The sequence below is a fragment of the Quercus robur genome, chromosome 10, assembly GCF_932294415.1.
Source record: "Quercus robur chromosome 10, dhQueRobu3.1, whole genome shotgun sequence".
NCBI classification, from domain to species: Eukaryota; Viridiplantae; Streptophyta; class Magnoliopsida; order Fagales; family Fagaceae; genus Quercus; species Quercus robur.
The window spans coordinates 6,276,985-6,295,279 of record NC_065543.1 but is presented as its reverse complement, the minus strand read 5'-3'; the positions used below and the strand labels follow the sequence as shown (position 1 = coordinate 6,295,279).

The following is an 18,295-nucleotide window of genomic DNA, read 5'->3' as shown; positions in this document are numbered from 1 at the left end:
CGTCACCCTATCATTCTCCTTTTTCCCAACATGAACTTGTAAAAAATGTGAAATGTATGTAGTACTAAGTTGAAATTTTACTCAAGCTAACCAGGATGACAGAAAAACAAGAACAAAGAAATAGAAAAAAGAAAAAAGAAAAATTGCTCATTTTTTTCTTTAAAAAGACACACTTTTTCCCATCTAAAAAAAAAAAGACACTTTTATTTTGTCAAAAGACAAATCTTCTTATTGTCAAAGTTACAAAGAACTCTTTTAATGCGAGCTTAAATTCTGTCCCTCAAATGTTCTTATATGGGCATGTTTTCTTGTAGAATCATTGGTTCATTTCTTTAAATTAAGCATTAATTGTCAAAAAGAAAGGATTTTTTTTTTGTCCACCGTAATTGTCAAAAAGGAAAAAGCATATATTTTCTACTCTCTTTTTCTATTTTCCTCTTTTTTTTGGAGGGGCTAGTTGCACCGTTGCAGTATTGTCTAGTCATTCAAGCTATATGGGTGAACTTGTTCTCTATGGTCATGAATTCGACAACTCAGCACAACTTTTTGATGAAAGGATTGTACTTCAACAATTTGATCATAATGTCTAGGAAATATACATGCAAAAAAACATTCGTAGGAAAACATGGTTGCTCTAAGCCATATGCCTTGTCTATTAATTGATTACACATTTCACGGTGAGAGTCTACCATCTAATTCCGCGTAGCCACCGCCTAGGTGTTATTTTGATGCTACAACACACCTTTTAATTTCTTCCAAACAATCATATCTATCTCTAAGGAAAAATTATAGATCATGTACTTTATCATCTCACTAAGTACTAATAGAATTGTAATTCAAATTACTTTTATCATTTCATTAAGAACTAATAGAATTTATAAGCTACCAAATAACATTATCTCCTGATTTAATTGAAAGGACCAAGTGGAAAAATGTAGGCTTGAATGTTCACTACATGAGAGAAATTATAATTCTAGCAAAGGCACTTAAGACATGAGGCTGGATTTGGCTATGGGCATTCATTTTGGGTTTTTATTTTTTGCTGAATGAATAATTATTTATTGAAACAAAAGTTACTTTTTTTAGACCTTAACACTTCTCTAAGTTATATATTTTTGAGAATCAAAACTTTTAGAAATTAAAGAACTAAACATAGTACAACATAAAGTTCACTTAATTAAATTGTGGACAACAAAATTAGGGGTTGTTTAATGTCTCTTCCAATAATAGAAATGGACAAGCTAAAATTTTGGGTCTTGTGTATTTGTTGTTTTATTAGACGAATTATGAAATTTGACTTTTCTTTTCTTTTTTTTTTTAATTTTTTTTTCTCAAGCTAATATAAAATGTAGCAGTACAAAGAAGAAAAACATCACAACTTTCACAAGCCAAGCCACAACCCACAAGTAGTTTTTTCAACCATGGTCAGAAAGATGACTTCATTGATGGGTTAGATTAACTACTTCTATCTCTGCCTCTCTCTCTCTCTCTCTCTCTCTTACATGGTTGGATATTAGCTGTCAAAAAATAATATACTAATTTTTATTTTTCAGAAAACCTTTTACTAAAATTTAAAAACATTTTCTGAGCTTTATAAAAACACTTTCAGGACCCAAGAGTTTTCCTTCCCCCCCAGCTTTCTTACAACACGCACACTCTTTTCTTCTCTGTCTCTGCCTCTGCTCTGTTTCGTTTCAGTCTCTCTCTTTCTCTTTCCAATTCTTTCCCAACACTTTCATTCTTTGTTTCTGGACTATTTTGCCCTTCTTCTAGTATTCTATGCCAACTTAGTTACTGTGGTTTTAGCTAAAATTATGATCTTTTAATGTTAAAGTACGTAGCTGATTCAGTGATTTCAGTGAACCTATGTACCTAATTTTTGTATAAAGTTCAAGACTTTATAACGTGAAAACTCAACCAACACTAGCAGAAGTCTAAACTAAAGACTGTGGGGGGAGAAAGAGACAGAGAAAGAAACAGTTTTTGTTGTTTTTTTTTCTCTTCGTTTGAAGGTGGGGCTAGTCAAGTGCAGACACCAATATAGACCATTTTTCTTTGAGTCTCAATTGGGATTTTGCTTAGTTATAGTGATTTCTGAGGTGGGTTTTGGAGGGTTTGGCTTAAAAGTTTGAGATGATTGTGAGCTCCTCCTTTTGCAATGCAGACTCTCAGTTCTCTGTAAGTTCTTCAAGCTTTAACAAAACTTCAATTTGTTTTTTTCTCAATTTTTATTCTTGCTTTATGTTTTAGTTTTGATTATTTGCTAATGTATGTTGCCTATTGCTTAAGCCAATTTAAGATTTTGTTGAAATTTATTAGCCAAATTGACTCTATTTAATCATGCCCTGTTAACCTTCGGACCAGAGTACTTGCTACTTTTGCTTATTTATCTATTGTTGTTGTTGTTGAACTGAGTGAACGGTGGGGATTTTGTTGATGACATTTTCTGGACATACTTTGTCTAAGTTTGGATTACTTGCTGCCTTGAATGTTTGGTATCAATTAAGGCACTGTTTGGGGTATTAAATACAAGTGGTTTGGCAGATTATATGCACCAAAAAGGGACAGATTTTCATTCATGCATGTTTAATATTTAATCGGGTCCCACCAAAAACCAATTTCTTTTATTCAGTTTATTCCCAATTATACCCACCAAAGATTAATTAATTATTGTCATCTAATTTTTGTATCATATAAGGAAATGAGAAATTATTCAATACTATAGGAGCAATGCTCTTTCTCTCACATGATAGTGAGTTCACTAATTAAATTTATAACGGACCCATAATTTATGTGAGAGAATGAAGCATGTTGCCAGAGTATTGAATAATTTTTTTAATGAAACCCGGATAGGTGTTAGTTTTTCTAATCGGCATGGTGTGGTTAAATAAATCAGGGACCCTTGGCCCCTTTGAAAGAACTCAATGGAGAGTATTGCTGATGAAATAACTTTGGTCATATTATTATTATTATAATAAGTGTAGATGATTCTGTTCTTCATGGATTTGCGGACCTGTTGTCTGCTTGTGAGCCTACTATTAATTAATTATGATGATATAATTTTTAATTATGTGGTTGTAAATTGTATATAATAAAATTTTATAGATGTGTATTGTATTATGTTATGTCTTATGTCTTTGAGTATCGGATTGAAGATTAACCTCTGACCAGAACAGTGAATGTCTTGTTGTTCTTGATATAAAAGTTAATAATGTTAGGATTTGTTTTGCATGGTGTCGTGTACGTTTCATATAAAATTTGATTAGTTTAATAGGCCCAAGATGGGTGCCTCTGTTCGAACTAGGATGCTTCTTAAATCAAAATCAATCACATTGGATGGTCAACTTTAATATTTTTATGCTTTGGTTATTGTCACACGGGTGGCTTTCTGAAAGTTGCACCTGTGTGGATGTTTCATGCATGTGACCTACCTTGTAGGAAGTAAAAGATGTATCTTTCACCCAGCTTAGGTTTCAAATTCTCTATTACTGAAATGCATTTGCTTCTTGAAGTTTTATTAAGTGTTTATTTATTAAATGAATATTAGATTCAAGTTTTTCCAGGTTCTTTTGGTCAGTACTGCCCCAGATAGGTTGCCTATTTTTGGTAAAACCTGGATTGGCACTAGATTTAAGAATATCTAGGAATCTTAATCTCTTAATAAGTCAATTATTAATTTATTTACAATTAGATATAGATGATTTTCTGGACAAATTTTGTATGTCATGTTGCTCTTTGTTTTCTGGTGTCTTACCAAACGCAAAAGCTCTCTTTCTTAACTCATTTAAGCAGAGGAGGACATCGATTGGGAATTTGGGAGAATATATTTAAGAGTGAATTATGGTATTTTGGAATTACCCAGCACTTGGGTAAATGTTAGGATATCTTTCTTTCTGATGTGTTGCACCTTTAATTTTATATATCTTTATCATTCTAAATGGTGTATGACGAGCTTATAAAAGAACTCAGGCAGTTCTTCTGTGATTGCTACAACCTTGAATCTGCCAAGTAAAACACACTGTTCAGTTGTTTTGGATATATATACTTTATATGCGCATTTGCTTACTTTGCTTTTGTCTGGTTCTTTTTATGGATACTGATTTTTTTTTTTTTTTCCTATTTTAAATTAGGGAGAAGAAGAAATAGAGGTTGGTAAGATGATGGAGCACAAAAGGAGTCCATGTTCTGTTGAACAAAGCAGCCTCACTTCTCTTGCATCCAAACGACATAAGGCTGATTTATCCGCCAAGGTTTCTTTTTCTCCTTTTCCCCCCTTTTCCATTTTTCAATTGGAGTATGGTTTCCTTTTACAAGATATGCAATCTCACAGTAAAGCAGCATAATTACTAATTAGTATTAATGGGAATTCAAAGAGGTCACGTACCTAAATTATACTAGATTACTATTGTGCACATCTCAAACCCTTTTTTTTTCCCCAAAGGTGGTCCAAAATTTTCCTAATGCAGTTCTGATTCCATCTTGGTGATGGTTCAACTCTTGTGAACTCCCTTAGATATTACTGGGAAACTATCCTTCATTACACAACTTATAATTTTCTTATGTTACTATCTTATTTGATCGCTGTCAATAGGAGAGGAAGGAAAAGCTTGGTGAACGTATTGTGGCTCTGCAACAACTTGTTTCACCATTTGGGAAGGTAAATATGAAAAATCAATATTTCTAATTAATGCAAATGCTTATGGCCATTCTTCTCCAACGGAGTTTGTGAAAAATCATTTCTGGGTTCCACATATGTTCCAGTGATGACCTTAAAGTAATTGCCATTCAGGGCTTCCCTTAAAAAAAGGAAAGAATTGAAGGGGATGTTGTTTGGCCCTATCATGCTCATGTCACTCATGTTATAGCTCATCTATTACAACTCTCAATGATAAGAGTTGTTTGGCATTGCTGTGATTCTGAAGCTTTTTGTAATTTCACTGCAGACAGATACAGCGTCTGTCCTTTGCGATGCAATGGAATACATAAATTTCCTTCATGAGCAAGTGAAGGTTTGTCTTTTTCCTGTTATACGCTTATATTGTGCTAAACTACATTGTAGCTCACCAATTAACTGGCATCATGTGACACTGATATGAAATACATTCCCTATGCTGGCTTAAACACAACTATGTCTGGTTCTGAAGTGAATCTGGTGACATAATCTTCCATGTATTCTTTTCATCATTAGGGAAATCTGATTTGAGTGGTTTGGTATTACTCATTTTTTCAGTTCAGCTAAGAAATCTTTTCTAAGGGTAGGACCACACCTTGACCTATGCTCTGCAAGATTGTTTTTCCATAGTTTAAAAAACTGCTTCTAATTTACTCTCTTTTACAAAATAGATGCATTCTCCTGCCATATATTACATTGTGAATATCCCTGATTCATCTTCAGCATTTGACTTGGGGACTATGATGCATTTCAAGCTAGAGTTGGGTTTAAGCATCACTTATCTTTTTGGTTGTTCCTAGTTTCGGTTTAAGCATTGCTGTCTATAGGGGAGTTGGTGCTCAAAGAATTGAACTATAAAGTTATATAACAATATCTTATTCTAGACTGAAAGTTGTATTCTGTTAATAATCTTGGTCTAACTCTGAGAAGTACTGTAATTAATTACTCCAGAACCAATTTTAATTGTTTGGTTTGTTTAAGTTACCTAATGTGAGTAAATAAGCAATCTATTATGGGATATTGCCCGTCACAGATTGTTTTTTAAAATGAAGGGTTGATTGATGAATAGCATTAGTGTTGCTACATTAGCACTCTTTTGAAGGATCCAACCATGCCTGTGGTTTTTGAAATTTAGAATTGGTGATTTCTTTTCCATGTTTAGTGCACCTTGAGAGATTTATCAGTATTCTAGTATTTGATGATTCAGGTAACATGTTTGACTTTGATCTCATTGCTTTCGACTTTATGGGTGCTTTCAGGTGCTGAGTGCTCCATACCTCCAAAGTAACCCAAGTAAAATGCAGGTGAGCATGAATGATCTAGTCACAGAACCAAGTTTAGAATATAATGTTCAGTATCTCTTTTCCGTAGCATAACTTTGTGAAGGGTATTGTCAATTTGTCATGACTCATGAAACAGTAGTCAGCTTTTCAGTGCATATGAATGGACAAGAAGCCTGGTGTTTTTCTGTTAGATGACCATCTAAACAACAATTCCATAGTTAGGAATGGAAACATCAACTGCAAATGATAGTATTGGATTGCTTCTAGAATATGTGGTGAACAATTTATCACTACAATGAATAGAATGTTGTCATGGCTATAGTTTAGGGTTCATTTAAAATGTAAAGTGGTCTAGTTTCATATGTCTAAATTCTACAACGTGTCTTTTTTTCTTTTTTTGCCACATAAATCAAAAGTTATGACTTGGGTCTGAAGAAATTGGTTATTTTGTCTCCAGGAATTAGGACCATACAGCCTGAGAAGCAGAGGTTTGTGTCTTGTTCCAGTCTCTTGTACTGCTGGTGTTGCTCGAAGTAATGGTGCGGATATTTGGGCGCCAATCAAGACCACTTCCCCCAAGTTTGAGAAGGCTATTTCACAATTCCAATGAGACAAGCTGTTGCTTAGAATCGACGTGTTTTGGTGCTGGTAGGGTGGTGGCATAATGGGTAACTAATTTTTTTCTGCACAACGAATTTTTGTTGGGCAGATGCAAATTTGGATCTGAAAATTTTAGTATGATGCACTAATGGAACTCCGGGATGTGAAATTATCAGTCTTAAAACTGTTTGAAAGCATTCCCAACCATTCTGATTTTAAACCAGTAATGGCAGAAGCATTAAAGTACGGTACGGTTATCTCGTATCTATATACTGATTATGTGAAAATGTATATTTAGGAGCTTGAGTTGTATAATGTTCTGAGATAAGGAATTGATGAAATATATGGAAAGAGTAATCTTACTATTTAGCTGCATATATTCCTTTTTAGTGAAGTTTGTGGTGTGCTTTTATATTGAAACCCCTTTCTCTCTTCCTTGTGAGTGTTTGTTTGTAGATAAAAAAAAATTAAAAAATTGCATACTGCTTAGTCCTCAAGGTGGTTCCTGCTGTGATTGCTTTTATTGACGTTATGTATAGGAAAGGAAAGGAATGGAGTAAATCGATAAATCAAAAAAATGGAGTCGATTAGAAGGAACGGGAACAGAAAAAAGTATATTATGTTTCTTATATTTTATTTGTATTCCTGTCAGTAGGGATAAAAAGAAGTTATTTTTCAATTAATTAATAAGAAGAATAAGTGACTCTCTTCCTAGAGGAATCTCATATATCTAATAATATATGCATTTTCTCTTTTACAACGTGTGCGTCTCACTCATAAAGGAATCTCATACATCTAATAATATATGCAGGTTCTCTTTTACAATGTGTGGGCCTCACTCAAATATGTTTTCTCAAAATCGATATTTATCTGATATACTTGTATTGATGGTTTAAATATGTTTTCAAAATTAAAAAGCATGAGCCTTGTAACTCAACTAACATTTTTTAGTATTTTGAACCGAAACGTCCGGGGTTAAAATCCCTTTTATCTAATTGTTGTAACTATTGAATTATTAATAATAATAAAAATTTTTAAAAAGATTTCAAAATTGAGTTTTACAAATTGAAGGAAAATAGAGTTTTAAAAATAGAAGAAAACAATCCAATGAACCTAGAATAAACTATATGTCTATATTGAGATAGTAGACTTTTACAATTGTTTCTTCTGGTTGTACAAAGGTTTTGTTCTTCAACCTAGTAAACTCCCCATGGCTCTAGAAACTTTGGAATTTTTATAAGCGAATTTCCTCCACGAATGAACCTTGTTTGTAACCTAGAACTTCGAAATTCAACGATGACACATTGTTGCAGAAATAACTATATGGTTTTAAGGAATCAATGGTTTAGGCTCAAGCAAAAAACTCTAAAAAATTCTCATAGGGAGAAGAAACTTGGAGAGAGGGATCTAGGACACTTAGGCTCGAAGTTTGGCTCTTGGATTTGGTATTGAATGGTAGCCTCACACCCTTTCTCTGTAGCAAGGGGTGGAATTTTTAAAAATAGGTTAACAAGTCAGTTTTGCAAAGTTGATTTTCTGTTCATGCATTTTTGCTTGAGCTTTGTCTGAATTTTGTTTGAGAGAGATTGATTTTATTTAAGCGAAAATTATGTTGTTCAAAATTTATAATTAGCTCATTTGATAGATTTCTAACCAGTCTCAGATATTTCAATCTCAGCCCTTTTTTTTACTCTAGTTTTATCATATGGAATTTGTGAACATTTAAAACCTAACAATCTCCATCTTTGGCTTCTGTTTCTTTGCTATACATTGACTATCCTTCTTTTCCGTTTACTCCTTTCTGCATTTGGTTGTGTTAACTTTGTTCATGTACTTATCCTAGCCAAGATAAATTATATCATTGAGCTTGTGTGTTTTCTTTGGGTAATCTCATACCCAGAAAATACTAACGTTGATATATTCTCGAGTCTTGTAAGTACTTTGTGCTACTTATGACACTTTTTTTTTCTTCTCATTCAATCAGAATTTGTCTTTTGATATCATTTCTAGTCATGAGGGGGATTCCTTCCTTATTCTCCTTTAATATTATCTCTTTTAGGCATATTGCTTTGCAATACGGTATACTTGTGCTCAACAGTCAACACCATAAAGCCTTTTTTTTTTATGGGTCCTATAATCATGTTTCACCTTGTATGCATTTCTTTACTTATATCACATCTTTAATCTCTATTCCCTCACATCTTAGCTCTAACTTTTTTTTAACAATTAAAAAAAAAAAACCGAGAGTTAGAGCTAAGAGTTTTCTTCTCTTTCCCTTGGAAAACAAACAATAGGTTATCATTAGGTTTGCATACCTTCCAAAGAATCCGAAACAACTGATATTTGTCATGCCTGTCATTGAGCCAGTATAAATACCCCTTGAAACATATCGAATCAAATATCAATTTGCATTGGTCATACTAGGATTTTCAACAGTTTCAGCCAGTAATATCAATTTAAGAAACTATCTTCTCTTCTATTTTCTCCTGCTTCATTTTCTCACATTTCTTCTTCTCTTTCTTAACCCGCTTGGCTTGTTCATACTCTTGGACTCTACTATTAAACTAGATGGCAAGCACTGTGATTTGCTTTTTGATGTTGATAAATTCTGGCAATTAGTTGGGAAGTTAGGATTCTTTGCCGTTACTTGTCTTAATATTACTTATGCCATCAGCGTAGCTAGTCAATGCATACTCCTCGTCAATCTTCCTATGCAGTTATTTGTCGTATCTTGCATAACCTTAAGGATACTCCTAAATGAGGACTATTGTTGATTATTAAAAAAAGAAAAAAAAGAAGAAGAGGAATATTGTTACTTCTCTATCTATGACATGATTTAGTGATGCTAATTGGGATGATAGTCATTCTAATAGACAATCCACCTGTAACTATTCTAACTTTGTTGGAAATAATCTTGTTATTTAGCATAGTAAAAGGCAAAATGTTACTACTTAGTACCAAAACCTAAATATCAAGCTATGACTCCCTATTTTTTCAGATATTATGGGTTCAATCTCTCATTTGTACCTTGGGTATTGATGTTCCTACAACCATGCTGTCTATGCATATGCATTGTGACAATCAAGCTACTATCTTTAATAATGATCCAATATTCCATAAATGTGCTAAATATATAAAGGCAAGGCAATGTCATTTGAATTACAAGACTCTTAGCCCTGTTAATTTTTGTTATAAACGCATGTGATTTTACATTAGCATAAGAATATTCTGATAGTCATGCCATAAATCCTAATATAAAAAAGAAACTCGTTATTGTAGCCCTAGACATTTGAGAATCTCCCTCTCTCTCTCTCTTTTAATCCTAATATTCATATTTTACAACTCAAGTCCCTCAAAAGACTGAAATATGAAAATAAATTTTTCATTGTCACAGTTTAAAATTTCACTGAATTTTCAGAAGGAAAATTGGGGCGTTCATAATATATTAAAGACACAAATGGGGGAAGTGACAGCAGGAAAATAACCATCTCAGATTGCAGAAGCCGCCTTAACTTTTTCTCGTAGGAACTGCAGTATATGTTCACGTTTCCAATTGTCGATCCTGAGACAAGGTAGAAAAAGAAAATAAAAATCTTAGTGGAAACTGAAAAGTCAGTAGAATTAAACACGCCATCATAGCCATTATTCCCTTGAAAAAGCCTAAAACTAGAGGCATGTATTTTCAGTGACACCATCGGACTACACAACTCTCAATACCAAATGCCATGACCAAAGCAAAGAACAGAACCCTCATATGCACCCTCCATGCCAATTTCAACTAGTTTAGACACTGAATGGAAGCTAAATCTCAAGGGATATGAGGTAGAGATTGCACCACTCTTGAATCAAGGCATCATCAATTTTACTTTGACCTTTTTCCAGCTATATCAAGGTTGAAACAACATGATATTTGTTTGTAAGATTTGACTTCCAGAAAACCAAAATGGTAATAAGGTTCAGGTAGCTACAAATTTTGGATGCAGGCAATATCTATATTACTCAGGACCTCTTGCTTCACCCTACAATACTCATATTGAAGCCGACAAAAATGGTGAAAAATCTTTGGAAAACAGCAGAATTCAATACATGGAAACATAGAGTGCAACATATGGTGCATGACAAAGTGGGACAGAGAGAAAAGGGGAATAAAAGAGCTTCGTTGGGGGGTGGGGGCGTTGTTGTAGGAGTTGAGCAAAAGGCAGCAAGCTACAATGCATGTGCCACCTTTAAAGGTTTCAGCATTCAACTTCACTATCATTAGTTAGGTCAGGGAAATCTCTCAACCCAAATTCATATCTATATGTGGACTGCTGTGCCAAAATAGTGCGAGACCAGCAACAAATACTAATTGGAAGAAGCTCACCTTATTGTTTCCTTCTGTTGGCCTGCGTCATCTAGCATAATCAGCTTTGGTGGAGAATTGAAAACATATTGAACTTTAACAGAAGGAAATTGATCTTTCTCTTCTTCAATAAAGCCCACAATTTCAGGATAGAAAACCAGTTTCCTCATGCAGACCTCCAGGTGAGCACCAGAATAGGCAATCTGCAGTTTCAGATAGTGACAAAAATTTCTTCTTTTCTTGAAATAAATGAACAGAAAAATAAATTTGAGAAGATTTAAGATCAAGATAAAATGTATTGAACATAATAAACATTATGATGTCAGCCCTTTGGACAGGTCCCCGGTTAAATAAGTAGCATTGGCACTTCTACCAAGGAGCCATGCCCTTGTTGAACAAATACACTTCTAAGATACTCCTTAAATAATTTCAAAATAATTCTTCAAAAGTAGGAGTATGAGCAATGTGGATGGTGAGCATGTCTAAGCGTCTAACAACTAAAGAATCAGGGGAAAAAAAATATCAAAAAAATCAAAAGTTCTAGACGTTCAGCAAACATGGATAGACAAGCAGAAGACAGAGATATCCATGTCCCTGTCCATGCAACATAGGTTTATTCATATTTTCGTATCATATTATGATTTATGCATATTTGTATCTTCTACTCCTTTCCTTCTCCTCCCTCTTCTTGTGTCGTAAAATTGCCATTATTTTCCTTATTTCTAAAATATTCACAAAGTAACATACATGAACTTGTACTGGATACTTATTTTACATATATATGTACAGTTCTACCATGTTCCCTCTGTCCGTGTTCAGTTATTTTTGGATTGGCCACCTTGGCATGTTTGTGTTAAGATATGGTTCCTACTTTGTGTCTATGGCATGCAGCAAGTTTGATCAATCCAATGACAAAGAGAACCAAGAGCACCATAGATCATGCTTTCAGTAACCAAATTGATGTCATGGAGCCATTTTATACCATCTTAAACCAAAAACCCATGAGTCAGTAGTGATACAAAATTTTTGTATTGACTTAAAATGGTCATCAAAATTGGTCTCTCATGAAGTATTATTTAAAGAAAAGGGCAAGACTTAGGTACAATATTTAAGTGTTGTTCTTTAGGTTCTCCTCTTAAGATTCTGCCATGTGGTTTTTTTCTCATGGGATGGAAGTGTATATTTTAGTTAAGTAGCCACGTGGCAGAATCTTAAGAGGAGAATAAGGAACAATACCTAAGGTACTCTACATAAGTTTTGTCCAAAAGAAAAATAGTTCCATTTACCTTTTATCTAAAATGCATATATACAGAATTGGCAATAATTTTCTGAAGCCAAGAAACATGTCATGAAAACTGTACTGTGTGAGCTCTGACTCTGGCAATTATTTCAAACATCACCATGACACATAACACATGTACATATGCTAAATTCTCTTTTGTCTATGAAGAAACTTAAAAGGGCCCAAAATTCAAACTACCCAGTGTAACAAAAAAGAAAAATCACCCTATCACAGGTGTATATCAAATATACTAGTGGAAGGTTAAACAAAATCTTTTAACTACCATAACTCTATTGAAAGCTGCACAAAATTCAGTGAGGGTTTTAAGCTAAAAACTAATTAGTTTGTGCAAAGCCTTGGGGGGGGGGTTGGGGGGGGGGGGGGGGGGGGGGTGGGGAGAAGAGGGGACAAGGATACTGGAGTCAAACAAGCAAATTTTCATGATGGGTGATCATAGCAGATTTTAGGACTTTGATTTTTTTTTTTTTTTTAATGCCCAAAAAGTTTAAATGCAAAGCATAAATTTTAGCTTCTTGAAATTTATTATATATACAATATTTTCCATACCTTGCTCATGGAATCATCAGAATCCTCTGTGCAACACTTTAAACAGTCTGATACCAGATCTACAACAAAAACTAAGACATTTAGCATATTTATAACCATGCTGAAAGTAGTGAGTACAAATCAAATGCATTTTGAAGTTCATGAGCAAACTTGAGTCCAATAGATAAGTCAAAGAGTTGAGCAACAAGGAAGACAATATATCTGTAAATTTAGTAGTCTATCTAGTATGAGGTTCCCATGTCCCATCACCTACTGTTGTTGAATTATAACTCAAGTTGCAATTACCCTTTACATAGATTACAGGATTGCTAGTTCTAGTTGTTTCCCTAGTACATATAACATTGATGTAATATCTAGACTTCACAATGGTAACTAAATTCTAAGCATAATGATATAACATCATCTCTGGAAAAAAAAATTCAGGGGAAAATGAAATCCACAATGAAACTAGTTCCTTTCACCTATTTATGTGGTTTACAAGGGCAGTTCCACAGTTTACAAGGATAACCTTTTAATGTGAAGAAAAAATAATAAAACACAAATACATGATGTGGGTAATGGGGAGACGGTGAATCATTTGCTTTTCCATTGTGAAAAAGCTTATCAGTTGTGGAGCTTGGTGTTTAGATCCTTTGGGATTTCTTGGGTCATGCCTAGATCGGTTGCAGATATGCTTTTCGGTTGGTGGAATTGGTTTGGAAAGCACTCTTCTAGCATTTGGAATTTAGCTCCGTTGTGCCTAATGTGGTGTATTTGGAGGGAGCGAAATTGGCGGACTTTTGAGGACAGGGACAAATCCGATGACCAATTGCTTGCTTATTCTTGTGGTTCTCTATTTGATTGGTCTAGGGCTTGGGGACTCACCTCTAGTGACTCTCTCCCTTTGTTCCTTAGTTCTCTCCTTTGTAATTAGCTCTTTGTTGTTTTCCGTTTGTTTTCTTGTCTTTTTCTTCTTCTTTTTGTTTCTTTCTCTGTACTCTTTGCCCTACCTTATGTTTTCATGGGGTAGTTTCTTGAATATACATCTTTCTTATTTATCAAAAAAAAGTAATCTTCTGCTTCTCAACACCAGCAAAGTTTTAGTCCCAAAACTTTCGAGTTGACCATGGATCCTCAATGGACTAATTGTAATCGGCCACATGTATAATTCTTGGCTATTCTGTCCTATTCAAAAGCATACTTTCTGCCACTTCTTTAAACATGTTTATTTTTACTAGTTCAATCAATGTTATTCTAGGCCATCCTATTACTCTTTCATTCTCTTAACTTGAAACAACACTCTTTCTCATTGTCGTATAAATTTCTCTCCTTCAGTCCTTCGCACATGACCAAACCATCTCTATCTTGTCATTGATAGGAGTCACCCCTATCTTTAGACAAATTTCTCAAATCTGTATCCTATCTTTCCTTTTATTTTCTCTAATTCATCTTAACATTCTCATTCAACTACATTCATTTATGAATATGTTACCTCTTAATAACTCAACATTCAATCCCATAAAGCATAGGTGGTCTTATAATGGTTTTATAAATGGTTTTTGACGAGTTCTTCCCAAGTATAAGATAAGAGACTATAAAACCTTTAAATTAGAAGCCTTAAATTAACAAATAATGATCACTACCTAGGGTGGACTTCAACTAGATTAACCGGAAATATATATGGCCAAAGGAGAACAAGGGAAACCAAACTGGTGTATGCAAACTTCATCATGGTGAGAAGAACACACTAAAACCTTTGTCTGAAACCCAATCTTATCTCCTCCATAATTCTAGGCTACTAAGTTATGCCAAACCATAACAATCCAATTAAATTGGGTTTCTTTACCAAACCTACAAGAGTAACTCTTCCGCTTCTGTGGACCTTAATATTTATTTATTTATTTTTTAAGTAAAGGATAATTTATTAGAGATGAATAGGAGTGCTTCAATTACATGTTTTCAAGAGGTCCTCTTAAAAGTCTTACACTGAGATTTTAACAAGAGAGAATCCAGAAAAGAGGAAGATGAGACTGCTCAAAAAAATTTAACAACTCCATACAGTGATCTTAAAAATAATCTTAATCCAACAAATCAACTGCAGTATCCAAGGTTATTAACCTTGAGAACAAATCATACAAATACCAAAATAACAATTTACGAGTCAACTAGATTCAACTTTACATTACATTCCAATTCTAAATGAAGAAAATCACTTCCACTCCTTATAACTAAAGACCAAAAAAATCACATAAACAATAAAATTTGCAAAAAAATCTACCATTCAGTACCAAAAAAAAAAAAAAAACCTTGTATAGCCTAAACCTCAATTCTTAAACTAAGCAATAAATTCTTACACCAAAGCATTCAAAACCCAGAAAATCACATAACTAATAATCAACAAAAACCACAAAAACCAACCCAAAAAACTCAAGCTACCACTCAGTACTAGAAAACATAAAAATAAATATAACCCCATAACATAACTAAAACTTGAAAATTCATATCAAGCAAAAGACTTTCATCCACAACCTTAAAAAGCCAGATAATTAAATAACTAATAATCAACATTAAAACACAAAAACTTGTAAAAAGAACAAATGAGATATGATTTACTGAGAAAGCTAACATTCAATGACAAGACAAAAGAAAACCCATATTCAATTATCCAAAAAGAAAGCGAATTTTTGTTTAGATTTAGATTACCTTGATCCTTGACATACTCAGCGAGAGTATTGCAATCAGAGCAAAGAGCGAGTCCCGTGAAACCCAGATTCTCACATTCCCTTGAGCTCAGTTGCTCTTTTGCGATACCCAAAGGTACTACAGCAAACAGCAATACTATAGTATAGATATAGATCAACGAACCCATCTCTCTCTCTCTCTCTCTCTCTCTGTGTTTCTGTGTCAAAGACTCTCAGTTTCGTTTCCAGTTTACGATGTTATTGACTTGGTAGAACGGTGAAGAGGTAAACGGCAATGGTGTGAGAGCCCACAAGGTGTCGTTTTGAAGCCAAGAGTTTGAAACGGCTTACGTTTGGTTTGTCATATGATAAGGCCAAATAAGATTTTAATTGCAATGTTAATTTTTAAAAAACGATGTTCATTCATCATTGTAAAATTTTTATGATTTAGTATACACATTGCAAATGGCCTTTATTATTTGGGGTGGATACTGAATAAGACTTAATGATATGTTATTTTAGATAGGGGTTGCAATTCGTGTTAACATGTCGTGTTCATGTCATGTCGTGTTAAGGCATATATGAATATTCAAAGACCTTATTTAATGAATTTAACAATCGTTTCAAACTCCTCAACATTCTAGCACAACCCATTAATTAAACTAATTAAACCGGTTGAAACATTGCAACTCATTTCAACCCATTTAATACACAATTTAACACAAAAATAAATAAATAAATGAGACTTTTTTTTTCTTTGTTTTAGGTAAAATGGCTAGAGACTTTAGAGTTTCAACAAATAATTTACCAATACAAATATTAAAATTATTTTAATTACTCAATTATATTTGGAATTCAAACTAGTTTTAGAGAAAATGAAATTTTTTTTATATATTAATTGGGCAATTTTGGGTCAAGTAAGTCAACACAAAATTGACTCATTTATTAATTGTGTTAAGTGTGTCAACCCATTTTTTCACTAACACTTTACACTAAACACTAATCCACAAAATACCATGTCGAGTTTGTGTTGTCTGGAATATTGCTACTGCTAATTTTAGATATTAATTTGGATTGTGTGGTAGATAATTTAAATGGACAAAATTTTCTTCCAAACGAGTTGAGTAGACTGATATTCCAGCTTATTACATGGCATCTCAAATGTCTCAAATGAGTTTCTCTACCTATGCTTTTAATCACACATACCATTTAATAGAGTGATTCTAAGAATACTACAAACTTTAGTATATATAACTTATTAAAGTTTATGTCATTAATCGTAAAAAAAAAGTAATTTAAACATTTTATATTATATTGATGAAGTAGCACTGATCAAGTTCATTGACACATCAGTTTGTAAATATTTTTACAATAAAATTGATAGTAGTTCTAGCATTTTTCCTTTTTAATAATCGTGTGCATTGTTTAAATGAGTACAACTAAGCCTTAATAGTAAAATATCGGGATTGACTATGGATTTTTCAGCAGACTAGTCAGTGTAACCCTTAACGTTTTTCATTGCATCTAGGTCCAATGCAATGCATTATTAGTAGAGGGACGATCCAACATGTGTTTGTATTGTATCCATTCATTACAAAGTCATTAAATTTTAGATTAGTTGTCAACCTACTGCAAACCTCCTCCTCCTTCTTTCAGACTTAAATCCAGTATGAACAAAATATATGACACTAATTACCGTCACAAGAGATTCTTAAAAAAAAAAAAAAAGTACAGTCACAAGAAAGAATCTTTTGAGTAGACCATACATCTAGTCTCTATATTTTTACAACTTCACCACTAGAAAACCGTATGACTAATTTTAACTCCATTATAGCATAACACAACTAATATTAAAATGCTGCAAAGTGTTTTTGGATGTCTTTAGTCACTATTGAATCTCTAACTACTGTTGCTGGATACTGCTTACTAACTCGAACTTATTGACTACTGGAAGAGGTACTCCTTTTCTCTTGCTCGTTGAATGAACTTCAATGTTTTCTAAAAGATAAAAAAATCGTAAAATTAAGGATAAAAATAACAGTTGCGACCAGGTGGCCCATTGGTATGGGTTTCGGATTCAACTATACCACAAATCCAATTCTAACTAGTGACATATCAAAGCATGATATGTGTTTTTTCTGTAACTGGATGCTGAGTATTTTTGTTGAATGAATTAGTGAATTGGATTTTGAAGTTGTAATATATTTGTTGCAATGATGCAATCCTTGGGGTTCACTTTCATTATCATAAAAAGGGCTAGGCCCCCCAGGGGTATTCGAGTTGGCTTACACAGTATTACTACTAGGCTAAAAGTGCAAAATTTGTGTATAGGCGAATAAAAGATAACGATTTTCGAAGCTGTGCTAATAGTGGTCAAGAATAAGGTAAGAAGAGGTTTTAATCAAAAATATGGGTAAGTTTTCCATTTTCCAATGTTCGACCAATCACTCGTCTAGGGCAATCGAGGGAGAATGCTCTTGATTTACTTTGTCACTATACGAACACAATGTGAATTGCCTCAAAGATGGTCAAGCTTTTTACTCGCCTCGCACCGGAAAGCAAGCAGCAACTAAGGGAATAGGGAATAGGTCCTGTTTTTTGGAAGGAACAATCTTTGAAAGAACTAAAAATAAGAGCATTTCCTCCTCGGCAAGTAGAAGTTACCTCAGCCAGCCGGCTACTTCTTTTCTTCGAATAGAGTTCTAGTTGCTATAAGAAAATTATCCCATTGATTTGTGAGTTCGTTCCAGTGGACTATATAAACATGCATAGCTTTGCCTTATGAGGGACCCTATTATGGGCTTCTTCTTACACAGTATTACTACTAGGCTAAAAGTGGAAATTTGTTTTCTCACTTAAATTAAATTGCAGGATCAAAGGAATTTAAAA

The 18,295-nt window shown here is 33.6% G+C and overlaps 2 protein-coding genes across 5 annotated transcripts; one reads left to right on the top strand and one right to left on the bottom strand.

Moving 5' to 3' along the window:
* The first annotated feature begins 1,589 nt into the window (after positions 1–1,589).
* Positions 1,590–6,924, top strand: LOC126701800 (transcription factor bHLH153). 4 transcript variants are annotated; one of them, XM_050400168.1, is made up of 6 exons: positions 1,595–2,178; positions 4,131–4,250; positions 4,592–4,657; positions 4,944–5,009; positions 5,932–5,976; positions 6,413–6,924. In XM_050400168.1, the coding sequence occupies exons 1-6, from the start codon at positions 2,134–2,136 to the stop codon at positions 6,563–6,565; spliced, it is 495 nt and encodes a 164-aa protein (XP_050256125.1). In that variant the 5' UTR covers positions 1,595–2,133; the 3' UTR covers positions 6,566–6,924. The 4 variants fall into 4 exon arrangements, with proteins under 4 accessions (XP_050256128.1, XP_050256125.1, XP_050256126.1 ...); XM_050400169.1 differs by lacking the exon at positions 1,595–2,178 and adding an exon at positions 3,684–3,843; XM_050400172.1 differs by lacking the exon at positions 1,595–2,178 and adding an exon at positions 3,711–3,869.
* A 2,836-nt stretch (positions 6,925–9,760) lies between these two features.
* Positions 9,761–15,745, bottom strand: LOC126702732 (uncharacterized). The gene is made up of 4 exons (XM_050401551.1): positions 15,429–15,745; positions 12,747–12,805; positions 10,919–11,100; positions 9,761–10,117 (listed from the first exon to the last, which is right to left on the bottom strand). The coding sequence occupies exons 1-4, from the start codon at positions 15,592–15,594 to the stop codon at positions 10,045–10,047; spliced, it is 480 nt and encodes a 159-aa protein (XP_050257508.1). The 5' UTR covers positions 15,595–15,745; the 3' UTR covers positions 9,761–10,044.
* Positions 15,746–18,295: the final 2,550 nt, after the last annotated feature.

Bases quoted from the DNA above. Each gene is read 5' to 3' on its own strand.
- LOC126701800 (XM_050400168.1), top strand. From the start codon at position 2,134: ATGATTGTGAGCTCCTCCTTTTGCAATGCAGACTCTCAGTTCTCT. The intron at 2,179-4,130 runs GTAAGTTCTTCA...ATTTTAAATTAG, and splicing joins ATGCAGACTCTCAGTTCTCT to GGAGAAGAAGAAATAGAGGT. The intron at 4,658-4,943 runs GTAAATATGAAA...ATTTCACTGCAG, and splicing joins TTGTTTCACCATTTGGGAAG to ACAGATACAGCGTCTGTCCT.
- LOC126702732 (XM_050401551.1), bottom strand. From the start codon at position 15,594: ATGGGTTCGTTGATCTATATCTATACTATAGTATTGCTGTTTGCTGTA. The intron at 12,806-15,428 runs GTAATCTAAATC...TTTTTGTTGTAG, and splicing joins TGAGTATGTCAAGGATCAAG to ATCTGGTATCAGACTGTTTA. The intron at 11,101-12,746 runs GTATGGAAAATA...CTGAAACTGCAG, and splicing joins CTGATGATTCCATGAGCAAG to ATTGCCTATTCTGGTGCTCA.